General features: G+C 41.9%; 1 protein-coding gene across 5 annotated transcripts; it reads right to left on the bottom strand.

Moving 5' to 3' along the window:
• Positions 1-1,803: 1,803 nt before the first annotated feature.
• On the bottom strand, positions 1,804-23,459 carry LOC306963733 (catenin delta-1-like). 5 transcript variants are annotated; one of them, XM_079557422.1, is made up of 22 exons: positions 23,178-23,459; positions 14,795-14,930; positions 14,039-14,202; positions 12,186-12,254; positions 11,967-12,086; positions 11,536-11,798; positions 11,176-11,457; positions 10,863-11,100; positions 10,552-10,774; positions 10,280-10,472; positions 10,086-10,203; positions 9,258-9,414; positions 9,036-9,053; positions 8,689-8,757; positions 8,449-8,576; positions 6,793-6,943; positions 6,502-6,694; positions 6,036-6,241; positions 5,415-5,456; positions 5,275-5,336; positions 5,068-5,122; positions 1,804-3,202 (listed from the first exon to the last, which is right to left on the bottom strand). In XM_079557422.1, exons 3-22 carry the CDS (start codon positions 14,195-14,197, stop codon positions 3,144-3,146), a joined length of 2,805 nt encoding a protein of 934 aa, XP_079413548.1. In that variant the 5' UTR covers positions 14,198-14,202; positions 14,795-14,930; positions 23,178-23,459; the 3' UTR covers positions 1,804-3,143. The 5 variants fall into 5 exon arrangements, with proteins under 5 accessions (XP_079413548.1, XP_079413550.1, XP_079413549.1 ...); XM_079557424.1 differs by having other exon boundaries at positions 5,023-5,122; positions 23,178-23,458; XM_079557423.1 differs by lacking the exon at positions 9,036-9,053.
• Positions 23,460-23,517: the final 58 nt, after the last annotated feature.

Raw genomic sequence — 23,517 nt, 5'->3', positions numbered from 1 at the left:
TTGAAAGAACATTTTTTCTTTGCATAAAAAGACAATTAATTTATTTCCGTCTTGTTAGAGAAATTAACAACGGTGTTCGAGAGGATAGATGAAGACTAGGCAAGTCTGGACGTCTTATACAGGAGATGTTTATTAACCATCGGTGCGGGACCCGGAGACATGAACTCGAGACATTGCACTGGTCCTACCATTCAAGTCTGTCTATGCTTCCACAGAAAAGGGATAAATACCCTCTCAGAGTCTCATACTGATACACAAGCAAGCATTCAGTGGCTGAGAGTGGGCGCCTGAGCACCACAGTCAAGGCTATGACGCGACTGTACAGCTTGACCCAGTATGATTAACAGCGATTTAATGTTATCCTCTATATCTTTGCAGATTGTGTTCATTACGTTCATAAACTGAATTGTTTGATGAAAAACTAGAAAATGCCTCTGTAAATTTGACCCTTCTTGCTTATGTAGATACTGTACTGTATAACTTTTGAGGAGCTACTTGAAAAAAAGGCTTCTCAAAAAAAAAAAGCTTACTTTTGTAACATTAGAACAAAGGACTGGGTCAGGCCTCTTTTAAGGAGGTTTCACTTAAAGTTATTGTTAGAGTGTCAAAGTGTTTAGTGTCCTTGTAAATATGAATAGGCATGAAAAGCAGAAATGGGAAAGATCCAAAAGTTCTTTGAAGGTGGACAACATTCAGAAATGGTTTAGTTTTTACACTTTTCACACCAAGTAGCTAAAAAGATCATATTTAGTTCTTGGAGTAATTAAACCACGTCTCCAAGAGGACAAATACAGTGACTCAGAGCTCGTGCTTCACAGCTAGAAAGTCCTGGGTTTGATCCTCGGACGGGGCATTTCTGAGTGGAGTTTGCTTGTGCCTCCTGTGTCTGTCTTCCTGCTACTCCGGTTTCCCCTACCTCTAAAAACATGTACAATAGGTTAATCCTCCAGCCAAGTGGCTCCAGATCTGGAGATGGGTCCCTGAGCGCCGGCCCTCGCTGGCTGCTCACTGCTCCTACAGGTCACCCCAGCAACATCAATAAAGTACAGCTTAACCTTAATACATAAATGAGTTTGTAGTTAAACACTTGTCCGGCATCAGAGCCTGGGAACTTGCTGAAGCTGGTCACGTACCACAGTTTGAGAACCACCGGTTTATAGCTCCTTTGATCATGTGGAATGAAATGGTCTTAAGGGACTTTTAAGAGTAGCTTTTGGCTTCTCAAAATTCACTACAGAGTCGCAAAAGGGTCAGGGACTCTAAATAGATTTACAGTCACTAATGTAAAACTTTTACACACCCAAAAGCATGTGTCACAACAGCTGCATTTTACTCACTGCTGGGTAAGTTTCATATGCTGCACGACCAAATGATTTTATGTCCTCACTAGACCCTTTCGCCTCACGCTGCTCTGTATTTGCATAGTAACTGGTATCTGTCAGTGAACTGCTCTGTAGCCAACAAGAAATGAATGGAAAGCTTGAGATGTCAACACTTTTGTCTCAGAAGCCTTCGATCTCTGCAATGGCATCAAATGGTTATGTTTGGAAGCTTTAGTGAAAGGATAATAGCAAGTTGACCATTTAGAGGGATTAGCCCTATAATTAGTGTAGTGAAAAGGACCAGGGGGGTGGATGTGTAACATAGTGCTAACCTGTCACAACAGTCTTGCCTTAGCGAGTCTAAGGAGTATGGGGTTTCTCTCAAAGACCCATCTTTAATTAGACGCGTTAATTGACTTGGCACAGGGTCCCGACTCATATTTCCCACCAAAACGACACAAATGACGCCACAGCCTTAATCTAGGAAAACATCTTTATTTATAAAAAACAACAGTATAACCAGTTACATATTATACTGAAAAAGCAACTTCTCAAGAGCCAAGGCAGGTACGAATGGTACATCATAATTTTACATGGATAGGCAACATTACAAATATACTATAATGTGTGTGGAGTTATAAAAAAACAAAGATGATTGGTCTCTTTTGCCTTAAAAACAACTGTGGTAAAACCAGGGATTAAACAAAAACAAAAAAATCAATATTCTGCTCAGTCGAACTAAAACCGTTAAAATACGCAGTAACAGTAGAAAAAACAAAGCTGTAAAAAGTCGGTTCAAAATGTGCTCAATTTATCACAATTAAAACGTAACATATTGAAGCTCCTTTGAGGATATCAGTCTGGGTTCTTTTGTAAAAATGTGCATGTTATGCGCAACATTGTCAAAAAAGCAGCAGATTCGCAATATTACACTTCGCCCCTCTGCAAGTGTTGGAATTAATAAACGGTTAGCTTGTAGTTAGTGGTTTAGTAGTGTTTATTTCTTTACTTTGACACGTTTCTGCTAAGCTTTGGAAATCAAATAATCAGTGGAGGAAAGGTAAAGAGCAAAAAAAAAAAAGAGGTGGTTTGTACAAAACAACTGACACAAAGTTGTCACAGGAGCGTGCAATCGACAGACATTATGAAGAAAGGTCTGCTCTGTGCACACGTAAGAATAACATATGCATTAAGGTCCGTTTGACGCACATACACACAATCACAGGTTTACCGTATGACAAATATACACACGCCTGGCATCTGCACGCTCGTCTCTGACCCAAACAGGAGAAAATACCTCTACACAGGAAAATAAAGCCTATATTAACAACATTCTCGATCTACAAGTCGCTCTCATCCTGCCAAAATGTCAGCCAGTCCAAAAACTCCCAACAGTCCCGACAAAGGGGCGATTTAAATTAACAAGCCACACCTGACACAGTCATCCCATTTTCTTTTTATATACAGAATATAGCCTACATAGAAGAACATTTTTATCAATAGGATGCAGTGTTGGCAGCAATAAGTTCACCATGACAAATTCTTACCAAAATGCCGACAATAGCAAGAGAAAAGGAACAAGAATGACAACACCAAAATTAAATGATTGTCAACAAAGGTGATTGCCGATACATAATAATAATAATAATTTAAAAACTGAATATATTCTGTCTGCTACAATAGGTTTGTAGAAAAGTGGGTGTCTAGTGTCACTATGTGCTGCATGTGATGTTTTGCCTGCGAACAGTTTCTTTGGATGTGGACCCTCATAGTTAAATCCCGTCAGAGGAGGAGGGGGGTCTTGTGCATCGGGATCTCTCTTCAGTAGCAGTGGTAGGGCAGGGACGGCCCGGTCTGAGTGATGCACACGATTAGTTTTTCTGTGGGAACAAAGAACAGATGCGTGAGTGAAACACATCATCGCAGGAGTGTTTTAGAAAGTAACAAGGAGGACATTCACAAGAAAGAACAAGGACTGACTTTGTGGTATAAGTATAGCAATAGCACACTGTAAACTAACACCGATACTCAAGACGAGGAGAACGCTTTAAGTGGAGAAAAACAAACAAAAAACAAACAAAAACAACATATTGCTGCTTATGCTTAATAACTATTAACCTCTTAACCCCCACCTGAACCGAGCACATTTTCTCCAGTCCGGAAAAAACAAAACAAAGTGACAAAATAGCAGCAAAAGAGCGTCAAAAAAATGCTGGAAAAGCAACAAAAACAAGAATAAAGAGTAATGAAAAGGCAACATAAAAGACCCAAAAGTCCGACAAAAATCATGACGAACACGTGATGAAACAATACAAAAAAGCGGCGAAAGCGCTTTAAAAAAGCCACAAAAATAGTTTTGAAAAAGCAACAAAAAATTGAGGAAAACACAACAAAGAAAGTCATAATAAAGAGAAGAAAACACACAAAAACACTTTAAAAAAATGTGCAACAAAAAAGTTACGATCAGTTTTGTAGGTCTTAGCTTTCAAATGAGGCTTTTCACTCTCCTATAGGCTGTAACCTTTCCGATTTGGGTAAAGCTGAACTGGAGAAAATGCGCTCGGTTAAAGTGGGGGTTAAGAGCTATCAATAGGCTCTTAACTAACTTGTGATGAAATGATAGTGAAATTGTAGTTGTTTTTTTTAAAGTTAAATAATAAAAATTTACACCAAAATGTGGTTAACATGGAACTAAATAAGGTCAAAAAAAAAAAAAAAAAAAGAGCCTTTAAGTTATCATGCAATTTTTGTTTTAGGTTGAGTGTTAGTAAAAAAAAAAAGAGAAAGAAGTAAAACTTTTGAAAATGAAGACCATCGGCGATCAATATTTTGCGGCGGTAAAAATAATTTGTTAATATATTACGCAGCTGTTACATAAGCATTTCCTAAACATATGACAAATGTACGGTCACGGGGGGCGTTCACACAAGAAGTGGGATTAAAGACCAGTCACTGTAGCACGAATAGAGACAACAACTTATACCACTTCATTTTGGGGTTATTCACCACCACACTGAAACAATACAGATAGCACTGTACTCCAGTAGCACACTTGGGCATATACAATACAGAAATGTCAGTACAAAATACTCAATATCCACCTTTAGAAAAGAAGAGGTTTCACAGAAGATTAAGTTTTAGGAGACAACAGAAAACCCTTAGCTTGGCCAGCCATCCCATTTAGTTTTTATTTCAAATGTGTATATTTAATATTAACGCAGTAGGAAGATGGTTCATTGGTAAAGCTAAGCCCTAATAAATGCAAAGAGGTGAGAAAGAAACAAAGCATTGCATAAAGCCTGACCCGGCTAATCATTTGCTGAAAAATAGGTCCATAATCCACATAAGCCGCAAAAGCCTGGGTATTCTCCCAGTGAATACCTAGGCTTATGACGGTTCAACACTTAGGCATTTCTGTATTCTCATTTTGTTGAAAGCAGGGACTGAGCCTCATCAGTGACTCAACTAAATGGACCCGTAGATGAAGATGACTCAATGAGTAGCCTCTAGATGTTGCGATTTGGACGCTGACTTCAAAAACACACGACTTGCTTCAGATAAATCCTTTTTGAGTTAAAAAATAAATAAAAAATAGCGAATTAACAAAAACAGTGCCCCAAGATAAGAAAGTGGGAAAGATTGGCTGGCCAGGCTAGAAAAACTTGAAGTCCATGCGGGTCGAGAGGTGAGTTGGACATACCATGCTGTTACATGCAGAGGGGTTAGGAGGGAGGGGAGGGCTAACCATCGTAGGAGTCCAACAGGGGCAGGGAGCCCTTTCTGGCCCCATACACCCCTCGCTGAGAGAAAACCAGAGAGACAGAAGCAGTGAGCATGAGAGCAGTTCAAAGTAAAAAAAAAAAAGGAAAAGCTGTTAATAGGTGTTTGGGGTTAGCCAAGTTCAGTGGGCAGTGCAGTTTGTGAATGAAGGCATAAGTGCTGCAATACGTACTGGTAAAGTGACAGCGCTGTCGTCCAGAGTGTGTTTCCTCTGGTCCAGTGTAGAGTAGGCTTCTACCACAGAACAAAGGAAAGTTTACTTTTATATGTGGCAAAACATTTTGGAGGGAAAAGAATAAGTAAAATACTTACCAGGGCCAAGATTATTAAGAGGAATCATATCCCTCTTTTCACCTATAAAAAACACAAATAATAGACATTACTTTATTTAGCCTCTGTTTCATTTTTAGCACTAGACTGTGTGACAAATATTTAAAGCAGAATTAAGTAACTCATGCCCCTAGAAGCCATAAGTGCCATTGCAGGTGCCGTAGCACGTTACATTTTTTAATACTCATTAATTGTCCTTAAGTAAATACTACGCTCAGAAAAGGCAAAGGGAAAGAGGGATGTTGTACAACTCAATTAGACAATGGAGATAATTGTTTCAATCAAACTTAGCTGTAGATACTGTTAAGTAGCTAGCTAGCCCACAGTTAGCTTTGCCTGTTTGCTTCTTCTTTGTTATTCTATTTGTGTGTATTGCCCCTCAGGGTCAGAGCAGTGAAGTTGCAATTGTGGTTTTCTGGACAGAGACACCTGGGGGAGATGAAAGACCACCCAATCATGCCATTAACACATCAATTACCCCCCAGAGGGACTACGAAAAGGATTTATTCAAAGTAAACAAATAAATCAGATTATTTTTATAATGTCCTGCTACAAAATACTTTTTACTTAAATGGCTGTAACTAAAACGCATTGGAGCCTGACCTCTGTCGAGCAGTGGCGTCGTGCTGTCCTCGTAGGTGCCGTTGGCGTGAGTGCTGGGGCCATTGGCGCTGACCGAAGGATTCAGATTCACCATGAAGTCCGTTTTCTTCCACCCGTCTTTCTCCAGCGGCCGCCGCAGATCCTTGTGAGCCCAGATGAGCTGGAGCACCTGCCCAGCACCTCGCACCTCGCGGTCCGAACGCTTTCTGCAGCACATGAACACCACAAACACTGCATTTACTGGCCATTTACGTACAGCATAAAATATCGGATTTAGCTTCTAACAAGTAAGTTCTGCTGTTTAGTAGATTTAATTATCCAACTGGAAGACTGAGAATTTACACCATCTGTTCAAATATATCATTAACTCTATATAATATATATAAAAATGCTATCCCAATGTGATTCACAATAAAGTTTTTATGAATGAGCTGACAACACTAAGAAGCACTTCCAGGATGCATACCCGTCTTTGTTTATCAGCACCAGCCTCTCGATGCCCTGGGACGCTCTCAGAGTTTTGGCTGCCTCTAGCCTGTTCCCGAGTACCTCAGTGAGGGTGCTCAGAACGGACACCACGGTCTCCTCTGAAAGGGTGCGTCCCGACTGGCTTTGACCGCCAGGGAGATTAGCCACGAGGTGAGGCACTGCATGTAAGCCTACAGAGGACATGAAAGTGAGTGATTCAATTTCAGATTTCAGCTCAAGTATCAGACAGCTTAGGCAAAGTTGATAAAAAAAAAGTGGGCAAATGTACCTAATAGTTCGCAATTTCGATTGTCAATGGCAAGGTTTCTCAAGGCTCCGGACATGGCTCTAACCACTCGGTCGTTGCCATGGGCCAGTAGCTCCGCCATCATTGGAAGACCCTTCTCCAGCCGCACAGTGGCCCGAATATACTTCCCATACTAAAGAGAACAAATGTGTAATAATTGTGAATACATAAACAACATGGCAGTGGTTCTCAAATGCAAACAAACTACAGTAAAAGGACTTTTATTTTGATCTCTAAACACCATTTCCAAGAAAACAGAGTCATTGTGATAGAGAAAGAAAAACTAATGCAAGGCTTAAACCAGTAGCAAGTCAAGTCTAATGCTTTTTTTTTGCCATGTCCCAATATTATATTTCTAACGCCACAAAAGGAAAAAAAAAATCTGTGACAAACTTGCGCAGTGAAAACAGGCACAGTCAAGCAATGTCATTATTTTCCAAGAAATATAGATTTAATGCCAGTTAGAATCCAATTTCATGCCTTTTGGTGCCACTTAAAAAAGGTACACGGCGCAACATTTTGGATAACACTGCTGTCAGAAATACAAAACATGCTCCTAATGACTAGCTCCACACAGAAAATGCTCTGTATTCAGTGGGTAATTAAAAAAAAAACCTATTTGAATCACATATTTGGCTGCCTTTAGTCTACATCTCCATGGAGACGAGCTGGAGACGACCTCGCTCTCTGTTAAGGCTCAGTAGAGGTTTGCTTGTTGAAAAATCCCTGAAAAATGCCATTCACTTTTTTAAAACTAATAAAATGAATGCTTGTATTTTTGTATCTGGTGGCTTCAAGACCTTAATTTTGGCACAGCTTAAAGCTTCTCGCCAGTATAACGCCTCATTTGAAAGCTAAGACCTTCAAAACTGGTCTGAGATTTTTCCGCGCATTTGGTTATTTTGTTGCAGCTTTGTCACTTTATAGCGCTTTTTTGTTGTGTTTCGATTGCTTTTTTGTTGCCCTTTTTGCTGCTTTTTCATCATTAGTTGCGTCTCATTTTTATATTTTTTTTCTGGAAGCTTTTAGATTTGGGTAAAGTCGAACTGGAGAATGTTCTTGGTTAAGGTGGTAAGTGGTACAAGAGGTTCATTTCTCTTATTTTAAGTGAATTAATGCTTGTTTCACTTGCAATCTTATATCAAGACCGTCCAAAACTACTAAAAATGAGCAAATATAACCTCTTACCCCCCACCTTAACCGAGTGCATTTTCTCCAGTTTGGCTTTACCCAAATCTAAAAGCTTCTGGACTGTCGCTTAAAGACTATAGGCCGGTATAATGCCTCAGTTGAAAGCCAAGACCTACATAACTAATATAAGCCTCTTCTTAGTTATAATTGTCATCTTAGTTGTATTTTCGGCATGTTTTGGTCGCATTTTTGTGACTTGATTACAGCTACACTAAAAACAACAACAAAACAAAAGCAAAGAAAACATGACAAAAAAATTGAAAAAATGTGCCAAACAAAGCAAGGAAAACGTGACAAAAACAACTAAATGTGAGACCAAAAAACCAAGGAAGAAGCTTAGATGAGTTTTGCAGGCCTTAGCTTTCAAATGGTGTGCTTCCCTGGCCTATAGGCTGTAAGCTCTCCAGTCAGTTAAGGTGAGGGTTAAAACTCAGTAATATCACATACCGTCCATCGTCCAGCACAAAGGTTTTGAATGGCACCAGCGGCGGCCTCCAGCACGGAGGGGTTTTTGCTTTCTCTGAGAAGCGAAGTGTAAACTCGCACCACCTCTGGCTGAAACAAAAGCTCATATCCTGAGGCACAGAAAAAAAAAACGGTCAAGATTAAATAATACAATAGAAGATGGAGCATGTTAATTAAAGGCTGTAATTCTCAATAATCTGAGAGCGTTCATCACAGACATACCTTTGGCAGGCGTTGTCCTCTTTGGAATGTCAACTTGGTCCGCACTTCCATCTTCTCCGTCCTTCTTTCCTGCAGGAATGAAAATAAAACAAAAGATTAAACTCAAGATTACATTTCTACGTAGCCCGGTTTCTCTGTGACATGCAGCCATTGGACAAGCTGATGAGTGACCATGCAATGCCATGTGCGACTTCTGAGCATGCTTGTGAACTGAACACATTCAAATATGTTTATGGTGAATACAATGATGAGCACATTCGAGAAATAAACGTTAGTCAAATGGGTAATGGCGATGGAGAGGTCAGTTTTTTTTTTCAATTCTCAAAAAACATCAAAATGAGACTTACCTTTTGAAAACCACTCGTCTAAACAAAAACAAGGAGGGGAGGCAAGAAGGAGGAGGGTGGGAGGAGTTTTGGAGAAAGGAAAAAGGATGAAGAAAAGGTGGAATAGTGTGAAAACCAGCAACAGGCGCTTCTGCCACCACCAAGCTCAAACCCATCAGCAGTGAACCATCGTAACCAGCCAATGTTTCTGATCATGACCTGCTAAAGCTACGCGATACCAACCTTTGCCTTTTCGAGAGCCAAAGCAGCCGCCTTTGTTAGGACCGTGAGCACCTCCTTGGCTGAGAGGGGTGTTGTCGATGTAGCGCTCACACCCCGGGATCTCCCTGTGCACCTGATAGGACAGATTCCGCAGGAGGCAGACGCAGTTCTCCACCAACTGCAAAAGGAAAAGTAACAACTTAGGACGAGGATAAACAAAGTGACCGAGCAAACTGTGCAGTGAAGTACTGACCCAGTTTTGTTAAAATCATCTTTTACTATTAAACAAAAAAATATATAATGAAAGTGAATTAAAATGGTAGATCGCAATTTACATAAATCCATCTTTCCAAACCAATTAGGACTTAGACGTCTAATAATCTCTTAACCCCCGCCTGAACAGAGAACAAATGTAAAAGCTTCTTCAAAAAAAGCGTCAAAAAGTGACGAAAAAAAGAACGAAAACGCAACAAAAAAATGGCAAAAATTTGATGGAAAAGATGCCGGAAAAGCAACAATAACACAAGAAAAAGCAACAAAAAAATGATGAAAAGGCAAAAAAAAAAGCAACAAAAGAGTGCCAAAAAGGCGACAAAAGACTCTTCAAAAATGTGACAAAAAAGATACTATCAGTTTTGTAGGTCTTAGCTTTCAAATGAGGCGTTAAAGTATCCTATAGGCTTGTGAATTCTTCAGTTGAGACGCTTTTAGATTTAGGTAAAGCCGAACTGGAGTTAAAGTGGGGAGGGTAACTGGTGAAGAAGGTACATGCACCCTTTGGATTTAAGACTCTCTACTGCTCTGTGACTAAAAATTATCCATAAATACAAATGTGACCAATAACCTTACCTTATTATCTACATCTTTGCGGTTGATCTGCGACTGGACGATGTACATGAGTGAATCCACCAAACCAGAGCACTCCCGCAGCTTTCGCCTGGCCTCGCTTCGTTCTGAACTCACATTCCTGTAAAAGACGCAAATGGTTTAAACTAGAGTAAAACGTAATATCCGGGTTCAGACTATACAGTCTTATGATGTACCTAAGGCAGCCCGCTGTGTTGGTCAAGGCAGTCTCCCACTCAAGGTGCCGTGGTTTGCAGCTCTCCTCTCCCCCGTTCCCTCCACGCTCCCAGCCTGAATGAGGCACTACTACCTCATCTGCGAGTGCATGAAGGGCATGGTCTACTATCTCCATCTTTACAGAGTCGTGTGATGAGAGATTCCACAAAGTCCCTGAAATAACATGATTTTTTAACAATTAATTATTTGAAAATGTAAAAACAAAATGTTAATAATGTGTGTGCAGCGATACCTGTGATGGTGTCTGTAAGGTCTTGGTCGTGTGTTTTTCGAAGCAATCTGGTCAAAGCTGGTACTCCATCACAATTTTTAATGGCAATTTTGTTGTCATGGTCCCGCCCATAGGAAATATTCTTCAGTGCTCCACAGGCCGAGTGGTGCACCTCCTTGTTGGGATGGTCCAGCAAAGACACTAGGGCTGGAATACCCTTTAGACGACGCACTTCAGACTTAACCTACAAACATGATTCACATCAGGATTTATCCAGACTCCAGGCATTCTTTACGATCAGCAGATAGACACTGCGCTATAGAGGAGTTTACCTTGTCATTTTTAAAGGTGAGATGCTGCAGGAAGGCTGCAGCGTTGGTCTTCACAGGATCGAGGCGATAACTCAACATGGCAATAACTTCAGGAAGCTCAGGTTGTCTCCATGAGCCGGGAGGAGCCTTGCGTAGTGTGCTGTCCAGAGAGGCCATGCTCCCTCTTTCCAACGTCATCGGGACACCCCAGGTGTATGGGTCCACACCAGCATCGCAGTCTAAAGTGTCTTCACAGCTCCTGTGAGGACGGACAGGTCGAAGTATAACAAACCTGCAGATTTTAGACGTCACCTCTTTTAGTACGGTAATTCACCTTAGCCTTCTCCTGTCCATGCCAGCAGGACCCGCTCCGAGTCGAGGCATGGTGCCGTAGCCTCCCGGGTGCATGGGAGGGGGTCCCATCCCGTAGTCATCATACCCCACACTGCGCTGGTCATCTTCCAGGCCGTAATGTCCGTGTCCATACCTCATGTCCATGGCAGACCCCATGCCCCTCATCCCCCGTCCCACTTGGGGCTGTGCTGCATAAGGGTCCATCTGCTGCCGACTCGGGGCACGGTAACCTGAATCTAAGGTTCTGTAGCCGTCAACAGGCCTGCAAATATCATTTTGTTTTATAAATATATCTCCAAACCATAGTATTCTTTAAAAATCTTAACGGGGAGTCCTTTACCTATAACGCTCGTCCATGTGCGAGCCTCTGCTTAAACTTGTGTAGGCCTCTGAGGGAGGGCCTGCCCTGTAGTCGTCGAATCCCCCCACAGGGCCATAGTGGTAATTCCGGGGGACTGTGGCAGTGGGGTAGTCTGGGACCCCCGTCTGTCTGTAGGGCCTGTCCAAAGTGGCACTGTACATTCCCATTCCAGGCAACGCGATGCCTCCATCAATGGACATCGAGTCTGAAGGCAAGACTGTGCGCGAGATCGGCTTCTTGATCTGCAATGGTCAACAACCGCAATTATTATTCCACTCTGGTCAACAATAAAACAATAATATAGATGCTCAATAGTCAAATCCATCTCCTTAAACACTGGCCTAGACTCCCTTTAACTGCACAATCTCTAAATCTACTTCACAGTAATAGGTTTGGAGTTGTCAGCCTACCCCATTATCTTGTCTCCGGACTGTTCCTTCATCCGAAAACACTGAATGTGCCTCATGGGAGTCGTCTTCTGGTGTGTAGCCGTCGTCTACAGAGTTGTGAGCCGGGTCCACCATTCTGTACTGTAGCCCAGACACGTACACAAAAATCCAATAAAATGTTTAAAACTCCTCATATTTTATATAAGGCAGCCAAAGGGCGCAGTGAGCTGAAAAACATACCTGTGTGCCGTTTATATATGGATCAGTCAGCTTCAAGCGTTCAATATCTGCATCACACAAGCGCCCGTTCTGCAAAGACAAAAAAAAGACTATTATAGGCTAAATGCGTTCACTTTACAGTAGCAGTTCTTCAGGATTCATACCGAAATCTTGCACATTTTTGGCTTGGACTTTTCCGTTCTTTAGGGGTGCACAGTTTTATTTATTATTTATTTGTAAATAACTAGCCCTACTTCCATTCTTTATAATGATATCTTTCTTCTTTCTTTCTTTCTTTCTTTGTTACGTTCTACGGCAAGCAACTTATTTCCCTTGTGCATCAATAAAGTCTACAAATAAAAGGTAATTTTAGTCTTGCAAATCCATTACTGGAGTTTTTATATGAAGTTCGGGGAAACAAATGACTGCAGCCGTCTGCTTAACAAAGCTCCCCATGTAAAAATGAGTCACTGGCAAATGTGTAGGAGGACACTTGGAATGCAGACATTCGTCTTTACGCTCATCACTTGTGAAAACACTGGATTGCTCCAGTTCAGGATGTGCCCCTCAAGTTGAAAAGTATTAGACTTTATCCTGCGCTTAGTAATAAAAGCATAAATCTTCATTAAAGCGTAATTAATTTTATCTCCACATGGGGGCAGTACTGCTATAAAAAGACTGCACTGCAAAGTCAGACTACCAAAATGATTTGTCTGCACTTTTGCTTATGTAAACTAATCCAATGACCAACTAAAAGCAGGAATCAACTGTGTAATCTGCAAAAGACCAAAACATGGTTCATGCATGTGTTTATACTGACACGTCTTTTCAATAAATTTATTGAAAAGATGCGTCAATCATTATCAGCTTTGAGGATAACTCCAGTATAAGGGCCGGAAAGACCAAACCTCATCAATGTGAAGAGGATCAGCACAATTATCTTTAGTCTTTCGCTTAATAACTGTTTTCAATAAATGTTTACATTTTGGAATATGGTTTTACTTGACATCATCATAAAACTAGATGTCAAGGCCAACAGCTGATAAAGAGTGGGAACATACAAAAACGACACTTTGCTTTGACTTGTGAAGCAGCACATGCATGAGGGTGACCACAAACCGTGACCAAGACATGCTGAAACAGAGGAAAATAACAGGAATTCCACAACAGGTGGTGAGAAAAGGTGAGTGCATCCGGTGAGTGACAAAGCAAGGCATGCTGAGAACAGACTGTGCTGAGGATGACAATCTGTGGCATGTTGAAGGCACTGGAGGAATGTACAGGCATGGACTGAAACGCATTTCAGATGGGGCTTCACAGATGCATGATGAACGCATGACTGCATTGGACAGAAGCCAGAATGGCTTGATCAAGAAACAGGCACTGAACACTGGCAGATGATCATGATTGATACTGATACTGAATGAACAGATCAGGTTTGAGAGGCCGACAGTGGCCTCCAGGCAGAGGTGGGTGGTAATCCGTTACCTTTACTCATATTACAAGTTACTTCAATACAACTGCTCCACACAGAAGTGCTTTCATCTCCACATTTTACCTTCCTATCCGAGTAACTTAGAAAAACAAGTATTTTGATACAGCATTCTCCATCTACTGTATGTCTATACACTCATTACATTATATATTTTTAATGTTTTGGCAGTTTGAATACAAAATTTAATTTCCTTAATCTGTAAAAAATACATGACTCGTTACATTGTGTCACGTGTGCATTGACCTTCCACAGCTGCAACATAGTTAACTAGGTTTTTCTTTCTGTCTTTTACCAACTGCTTTTGCATGGGAACTTTTTTTAAACTCCTCTCCCCACCTCTGCCTCAGGTGGTTTCATGACGTCGGCTGGTGGAGGTTACCTGCTTGTGGGGCAGAGGGAGCCCCAGGCCGGAGGGGCTGGTTGCGGGGAGGCCCACTCTCCTCCTCTCCTCCTCCAGGGCCCGGCTCAGCTGCGCAAACTGCACCTCCTGCTCCCTGACGGACTCCAGCAGAGCCGCCGCGCTCTCACACTGCTCCATACACACTACAGCCCAGAGCACACAGTTACACATGCAGCAGCCTAAAGGGAGCGGGCCCAAAATAAAGGCACTCCTTTCCCAAAAACAACCACAGCAGAATATGGGGGGTAAACTATTTCAGGGCCCGGCTGAAGCTGCAGGTGACTGTGGGAACCATGGCTTTAGATACTTTCTAAGGCATTAGTGCTTTGCATTTTCCCCCATTGTGATTTGCGAAGGTGGTTTGGCATGTAGGTGCAGCAAAACAATTTGCCCTTTGGGGGAAATAATGACCCCTTGACTTTTGTAACGACTGATGTTGCAACATATATTATACATGATTGGAAAGTGTCTTTTGGGGGGAAAAACAAAAACTGCTCTTTGTTTCATGTAACCATCTAATTCCATTATGTGGAAGCATAAGAAAACTTTCAAGAAAGTGTTCGTTTTATGCCTATTTAAGTGTCAATTATACCCTACTTTTCTTGTATCCTCAGAAACAAGTGCGGGTAAGCTTGAGCAAATGTGCAGGGATTTTTTGCAGGAAATAAACCAATAATATCCATAACTTGCATGCAGCATTCACCAAAAGACAAGGTACCAGCTGTGAATACACACCTTCACCGGGGGGCGTGGCTTAGTAGAACAGGTGGAGGTATCGCACCAAATGCCCTGAGCTTTAGCTGCTCATGGGAAGAGGAGAACAGAAGCACCAAGCCCAGAAACAGGTGGATCAACAGGGAACTGCACAGAACTGAGACAGAAAGAAAGAGAGAGAGGGAGATTGTTTTAGTATGGGCACCTCCGTCTGAAAAGCAGCAACATAGTGAGAATACCATACAAGCATGTCAACGAGGCCACGCGTTTGCTCTGCAAAGACAATCACTCCAAGACACAAAGAAACACAGTAGCGGCTCAAACTGAGGCCACACCCTTTATTTACTCTACATGAGAGCAGAGCACGGCCTGCAGCTAATGTGGACGAGCAGCTCAAGCGTAAAAGGGTTTTAAAATCACAAGCAATTTCACATAAAAGGTGGACACAATAGAGCCATTTTCAATCGGTGAAGCCTTGCCTTTGTTGCATGTTTGGAAAATAAAGAGCATGTTCATCTTCAAACACATCTTTAAACTTAATACCAAAAACCTTCCTCTTATAATCCAAAATAACATGGTTGTACAGCATATTAATAGTGAAGAAATCTAAAGGAAACTTACACTGCACCATCAGTAATGTGAGAAAGAGTGACTCGCACCACAAAGTGTGTCAGCAGCTGTAAGCAATGCCACGACGCTCAGTCAAACCTTGTGTCTGTGCGGTGTTAGACACAGGAGGACAGTGTGGTAGTGTGTCCGTGCAGGGACTAGTACACAAACAAAGATGGCCTTATTTAACTGTAGACCCTGAGCAGGTGCAGGGAGGGACACTGCTGCTAATAACATACGATTAATATTACAGGTTGGACATCTATTCACACGCAGACCACTAGATGAAACGGGATGATTTCATTCAGTATTTTTTGTACTTTTACAACAAACTTAATGACACTTTTTTTCCCAATGACGTTGTGCATCCAAACCACAAGACACAGAACCAATTTAACACTTGAATACACCTTTCCACAGCAAAAAGCAAAATGAGAGATGTTAGGAATTGTTACTCGACTACCCTTTCCACTTTTGCTTCAGACACAATGCCGCAGGACAGTTCATCTAAATCCTTAATCTTTTCCTGAACCTGACCTGGGCTCAACCTGTTGCGTCTTTGTGGCCGTTATCTTGTCTTGACTGAACCAACAAAGGCATTGTTTCGACCAAACCAAACGTGTAAGTCGATGCTTTTACCTGCTGATTCATCCTTTGACTAACACTCACCGCTTCAGTTCCACATAACCCCCAGCTCCAAAAGCGGGAATCAACGCTCTTGTTGGACTGGTTGGACGAGATGGTAAAAAAGGGGGCTGGTCAAATTTCCGAATGTCTTTCAAAGTCTAGCAAATATCAGCTACTTCCCTCTGAGTATTCTTAGCCTTGAATACTAAAATGTGCAGATAAACGGTAGTCTTTTAAAATAGATAAACAATAAAGAGGGAATTGTGCACTTGGGGAAGTAGAAGTGTGTGAACTGTGAAGCTGAGTCATATTTTCAAGTTAATCTGATTAGGCAAACACAAAATGAGCCAGACAAAAACGCACATGTGGGCAGACTGTTGCAACACTTTTCTTAACGGTAAAAAAAACCTAATTGTAGTGGGTGTTCCCTGATGATAAAACACTCATGGAGCATATCTTGTCGCTTGGCTCATGTGGGGAGGACTTTCTGATGGGAAAATAAGGAGTGGCGAGCGTTAAACCACAACATTTTTTTTTTTCAAAAACCAAAGCGGGATTTGCATGGGAGCTGGCGATGACTAAACAGGGAGACGTGATGTCATTTTACACACAGCGGTTACTGACTACAGGGCCTCGCAGTTAAAATGCCCTCTCCACCTGAAGTAAGAGATCCTGCCTGTACCACTCATGCCCATATATGGTCAGGGCCAAGACACAGCTGATACTAGGGCTTCACAAAAGAGGGAAAACACCGACAGCCTGAGTAAACCCGGTAAAGTAAACTATCAAATTTGTGCATTCTTTTGGGATTTGTTCATTTTAGACTGGATAGTTTGAGATCAACATATACTTTGAGAATCTGAGAAGTCATGTCGAAGATATGACCTAACTGCATATCACCATCTCTTTAGATAACATGTATCAAGAATCACGCACACACTATCTTTATTTTGTCTTTAAGAGGCAACTAAAGCTGCTGCGTCTGAAAGTTGTGGTCCGTGAAATCAGACTAAAAGGAGGCATGAGTAAAAAAAAGAAAAACACCAGGCTCCGCAAAAGACATATGCTCGGGGGTAAAAAAAAAAAAGTCTATTGTAGAAACGGGAGTCAGAGGAGGAGCAGGGGACAAGAAGATAAGAGCGGGCGCGAAATGACTGATAAAACTTAAGGCTGAATTCCTTGCATTGTCCGCAGCCGAGTCAGCACAACGGGCCACCCACTCTTTTCACTGTAAACCAGCAGTCTCGCACAACACGGGCTCATACGCATTGAATGATGACTGTTGTTGCCCTTTTACATCCAACACACTAAAGAACAAGCATCGCATCACCCCTGTCGTGATTGTGCAAACTGATAGAAGTACAATATTGCTCAATCGCGGGAGACAGAAATGGTCCAAACCGAAAAGCCCTTTCAACGCCGATAATGAGGAAGTGAAAGTAAGTTTGAGCCCTACTTCAAATGTCGACAACAAAAACAAATCTAAATCTCTGACTCATACGCCAAAATAAAGAAAGTTTGACGTGAGCAGTGTCTGTATTAAGGGGAATCTGGCATTTGTTATGAATAGAAATGTCTGACTGCATTGCCGGTGTTGGTTGGTTGAATTTAAGGTCAGATTTCTTGAATACCACGGCATTTCCTTCATTAATAACCATCAGTTATCAAGACGCACGCCCACAAAAGGCAGCTCTCCATAAAATGTAGCCTAATTAACACAGCGGTCATTGCCATCACCGTCTCGCTGATATCCTGAAGAAAAAAAGAAAAAAAACACAGCCCTGATAGTCCCACGCCGCCTCTTATTCATAATGAGCCTATCTGTCACAGTAGCAAGACATATTATAAACTCAGTGATAATTCTTGGCATGGGACGACTTGGGAGTGCGGATCCGTCTCATTCCGGAGCGCGTGGCTTAACCTCGATCAGTCCGAGGCATCCGCGGCTGTCAGTCTTGGAGGTCGGGGGAACAATGAGGAGTTTGTACGACTGAAGATACCATTAGAGCAACACACAAGGAGCTCAGGCACTGTGTGTAATTCATATGGTTATAGGAGTAAAGCGGCAATATTTATGTTATCACGAAGGTCAGCAAAGGCAGTACATCAAGAGAAGGCTTGTCCTAGTCTTGATTCTTGACAGTTTAACCACCGACCTTAACTCAGTGCAGTTCAGCTTTACCTGAATCTAAAAAGGTCGCAGCCTATAGGTCAGAGTAACCCCTAACTTGAAAGCCAAGACCTCAAAACTCCTCTAACTGGATCCAATTTCTCATGTTGTTTCCGTGTTTGTCACTTTTCCGTTTCTCTTCCAAGGTATTTTTTTGTTTGTCACTTTTTGATCACATTTTTTGTTGCCTTCTTGTAACTTATTGATCGTATTTTGGGCACTTTCTAGTCAATTTTCTGTTACTCTTCTTTTTTTAGCTTCGTTTTTGCTGCACTCTTTTCGCTGCTATTTTGACACTTTTTCAAGAAGCTTTTGGGTAAAGCCAAACTGGAGAAAATGGGCTCGGTTCAGGCAGGGAGTAAGAGGTTGAGACAATTGTGCAAGAACATTTTTTTTATTGAATTGTGATTCAATCGTCGGGTCATGGTTGGTTAGAGTTTCAACTTTAGAGGAAGGAAAAGGGAAATATTCTGGGCTAAATCGTGCTCAGGTTTATTATGAAACATCGCTCTGATTAACCATGTCTACAACCCTGTTTCTTTGTATTTTATATAAAATAAAACTGCTTGATCAACATGAAATGATGTGAAATGCATTGCATTGTATGTTGACAATTGTAACTACATTAGGATAAAAGTTAACTCACAAACAAGTTATGTTTTGAAACTGATGCAGAACACTCAGGAAGGATTGTTTATCTGATGCAAATGTAAAAATAATGTCTTACTGTAACATCATTAAATGCAAATGTAATCTACACGAACAAGGGGGAGGCACTTCTTGCTTCAGTCTACTCCCTTTGAGCTTCCATAAACTGTATGATTGTGAAATTTTGGAGAAAGAAAAAAAAGTTAAACTGCTCAAATAAACTACTACTAAACATGAGGGAAGAAAGAGAGATAACTTGTATGCCAGGTCAACCTGCCCTAATTCATACTAAACACCATTTCCCACAGATGACTGATAACACTTTTCCACAGACGATACTACATGATAATAGTAGTTCTTTTGTTTGTTAAGTTAGTTTACTGTCCTGCTTGTTTGACGATGAAGAATGAAAAATAGACTGTGCGGGTAATCATAGTCTTCTCTTTTAATATTTAACACTGTAAGCAATCTTCAAAAACGTTTATTTGCATTCTCAGCATTCCTCTTATATACTGCCCTGGACACGATCATATGACCCCTGCCTTACACTCGGCTCTCCCTCTGACACAGCTGTTAGTTTCAGCCTTGGAGGTCAGCTCAGTTTCAGCGCACATTAACAACAATCAGCACTATCCCCCTCCTCCCCACGCCACTCCCGTCTTTCCCTCCTCAAACCCACTTCCCGAGAAACAGGATGTTGTGGATTGTGCATCTGAGGAGTGCGAGGATGCATCAAACCTGGTCAGGCCAAGAATAGTTTCCTCGACATAACCACACAGAGAGAAGACCGCTAACGGCAGAGGGAGCAGCTAGTTAACTCCCCACCTGCTCCTGGTTGACCTTTTACAGTGGTTAGAAAACCCCCAAGTCAGTATGCTGATCACACAGCCATGAATGACTTCCTCTTTGATGTGGTTCTCCATCTAAAGTGGCTGGTTCTGCACTTTGTAAGAGCTTCAAACCAAACAGCACATTTGCTTTAGATGCTGGAGGGCCAAGTTTTAATTGTGATTGAAGAGTAAGAAAATAAAATCACAAGCCTGCAACTTGAAGCAAAAGAAATTACAGAAAGGCTAATACAGACGCCATCATCCTGTACAGCAGTTCCTTAGTTTCAATATCAGAACAAGAATTTGCTTTAGAGAATACGCTTGATGTGGTGTTGTGTGTACAATAAAAAAAAATACATCTGATGTATTTCAAAACATAAACATTTGAGCATCTTTATGCGGTAGAGTTGATACTTGGGCATGAAGCAACTACCCTTGTGATATGAAAATTAACACCACTCTCTCCACATACTTTGCAAAAAAAAAAAAAAGATTTCCAAGCGTCTATGCGCAATGACATGCATAATTATTCCAATAACAAGACTTCAAATAAATTTGCCATTTAAAGGCAAAAACATGGTTAAAGTTGAATTAAATTTGGAAAATCAAGATGAAAACTGAACTTTTGCACATTTAGTGTTACCTTGCATTTTAGCAAAAAGGAGAGATCAGGGTGGGTTGGGTCACACAGACACAAGACTTTACTTCCAAGGCTTTCAACATTATATAGATTAGACGCACAGTCTCCTGAACAATGAGTAGATGTCTCTAAATCATGAGGCTTTAATATTCACTGGAAACAAAATTATACCAAATATAATTAATGTGATGATTTGACCCAGCTGGGACAGGGGAGTGTTGGGTCACTATTCTGCAGGGTTGACACTAAAATTTATCTATGATACTAAGATAAACATAATAGATGGAGCAGACCTGTCAGTACCTCCTATAGATAAAGGGGGACCTAACATGAAGACAACATTCTCAACAAGTTCTTTGTCTTCCTTGTCTGGGTCTGCAAACCAAACAGACCATCCAGTGACTCACTCCTCAGAGGTGGACACTTCACCAAAACATGTATAACAGGTGTCAGGGATCAAAGGCTTGGGACGGTAAGTTAAGTTATACTTTATTATTCGTTCCCTCCATTTCACCCATCCTCAAGGCCGCTGGGGCAACATGTAGAAGCAGTGGTCAGCCAGCGTGGGCCAGCGCTCGGACACCCATCTCCAGATGTGTAGCCAGGCTAATGGTCAGAAACACCTGGCTGGAGGATGAACCTATTGTACATGTTATTTGTTGTAGGAGAAGCCTAAGCAGACACCGGGAGACCATGCAAACTCCACAGAGAAAGGCCCCATCCAGGTGGGAATTGACCCAGGGACTTTCTAGCTGTGAAGCGCGAGCGTTGAAAGTTTAAAAGTTGTTAGGTGAGTAAAAAAAAAAACAACCTTTCAGGCAGCTGCAATCTAGCATCCATAAACATTAAATTTATGGATGCAGGTTAAACTGACCTTTCACTTTAACCTGACCTGTCTTATTAGCTCTAAAACACAGCGAGACCCAACCCTCCCCAGGACCAACCCAACCTGCTCTCCCCCAATCTACCATTTGCAAGGTAGATGTGAGTCATCTAACATTACAATGACATTTTGGTGATACATTTTATTTTTTAGCTACAATATCATTCTAAGTATCTGAAACTAAACTATCAACAATAAAACAGGACCAAAAGCACTACCTCAGATGCCAGTACCATTTGTAAAACTGTAATGTGTGTATACTGTATGTCCCTACAGCTACAGATGAACACGGCTGAGAAGTCATTCAAATGTCTTGGGGTCAACATCTGACGGAGTTTGACGCACCACGAGTCACAGCAACATCTGATACAGGGGCCGTCCGTCAGCGTGACTCACTTAACTCAGAGAGGCATCTGTGGCACCGCTCACATGTAGCAACAATGTATGCTTTGTCAACTCCATGAAACAACGCTCTACGCATCTCTCCACCTGCATTTAGAAATGCACCCTCCACTGACAGCACATGCAATAAAAATGCACATCTGTTCAATGGATCTGATGTGTGTAATGGAGCGCCGGTTTGAAATGAACGTGGCTTGTAATGAGATTGAAGCTTTAACCTACTAATCCACTTACCTCCTAACACTTACATGCATGATGTGTTAACATGCATGCCCAGCCATTTAACTAAACCTGCACAACTCAAGAGAGCAGCAGCAAGATCACAGTAAAACAACTTGTTGGACTTGTTGTATGGTTGAATTAAATTAAGTATTATTGGTGTCATTTTTACATTAGCCACCAATTAACGTTATCTAAACAGAAATGAGGATCGTCTAAAGCCTCTGGGGTTAACCACCCGCCCGCCCGGCGTTAAAATATGTGTCTGTTCATAAACACCGTTTACAGGGTAAAGGCGAGATTAGTCGCACATACACACCGACAGTTATCCCCACCCATACATTTGCAACCAAAACAAGTCCACACAGGACTGACCAAACAGGTTCAAGAGTTGACAGAGGAACTGTCCCCGCCTGTGACAGTCCAGAGACCACCACCCACAGAAAGGCAGCTATAGGAGTTTGTAGAAATTGCAACTTGACAAAAACCATCATTGTCATCTGTGCAAAAGAATTCCACTGGGACTGTGCGCAATGCAAAAGTCATGCAATGCATCTGGGGAGAGAGGGCGTTTGAAATGGACCGTGAACAACTAGGTCAACGCACAGTCAATGTACACACAGTCCATGCCACAGTTGTAAAGGCGCCTGACCATAGCACTGTCAAGAGTTAAGTTTACCAATAGGTCCAAAATGAGACAGGACCTAAACCTGGACGTCATCTGGAATAGATACGGCTGCTTCTTCTTTTCTCCCATTTTATGAGAAAAGAAGTGGTTTACAAAAAATACAAATCTGTGGCGTTGACCACGGGGTTGATCATATTAACCATACGGCTAAGAAAAACACTCCAAAATAGAAATGGAGAACAAAGAGTGCCCCTTGAGTTGTGCATCAGTGCATTAAACGAGTACTGCAGTCCTGATAGAGAAGAGTTGAAAAGGAGCATATCAAACTGAAACTCTTTCTTAGCAGCTCCCAGATGACCTGGTTTGGCTGTCTAGCTCCGTTAGCATCACAATAACCCATATAGCCCCGTGAGAGCGGTGCCAACAGCGAGCCTAGCGCGTAGCATAGCAAACAGATTTGCCACAGGGGCTGGGGATAGCGTGTCGGCTGAACTGAGAGGTTTTAAAAGCTGATCAGTGCGATATACTGGACACATCGCTGGCGTGCGCATTATCATCTTCAGCAGCTCGAGCACCTCTGTCCAGACAATAAAAAGCATGTGAGCGCATGCTAGCAGACTTAGCATTTTAGCAACCATTAGCATCAGTCGATGATGTGACCACTCCTTGCCAACGCTGCAGTGCACCCTAAATCAACACGACCAACCATGTTATTAGAGCAGAAGTATATGGGTATAAATGTACTTACAGCGTCCTGCAAAGCGTCCCCAAGCCCCCGTAAGGCTATTCCGTTCAGTGGGTTTTCTGCCCTGTTTTGCTCTCCTTCGCAGCTTCTGGGTCAAGCTTGTTAAGGATGAAGCGACATCACCGAGTTTGCTATCAAAGAGAGGGCGGGATCAACAAGCGGCTTTACCGTAAAGACGGCGCACACGGATTCCTTTACCACACAGGTGTTTTGTTCAGTAATAATGGATGTATTGAAAAGCAAACTAAAAGCGAAGCCACTTCATAAAAGCTAGTCTGTGGTGAAAGAGACGCAACTCCCACATTTAGAGAGGAAGAATAAAATGAGAAATGCAGCAGCTTAG

Source organism: Gobius niger, assembly GCF_951799975.1.
Source record: "Gobius niger genome assembly, chromosome: 5".
In the NCBI taxonomy this organism is placed as follows: Eukaryota; Metazoa; Chordata; class Actinopteri; order Gobiiformes; family Gobiidae; genus Gobius; species Gobius niger.
Note: the sequence above shows the minus strand (reverse complement) of the source record. Positions and strands in the feature narration are given on the sequence as shown.

What these genes read in the sequence shown, in the direction of transcription:
- LOC306963733 (XM_079557422.1), bottom strand. Translation starts at nt 14,197, where the DNA reads ATGGAGCAGTGTGAGAGCGCGGCGGCTCTGCTGGAGTCCGTCAGGGAG. An exon ending in AACACAGCGGGCTGCCTTAG is followed by an intron (nt 10,204 to 10,279) that starts GTACATCATAAG and finishes CGTCTTTTACAG; the next exon opens with GAATGTGAGTTCAGAACGAA. An exon ending in GAGGACAACGCCTGCCAAAG is followed by an intron (nt 8,577 to 8,688) that starts GTATGTCTGTGA and finishes TCTGTGCCTCAG; the next exon opens with GATATGAGCTTTTGTTTCAG.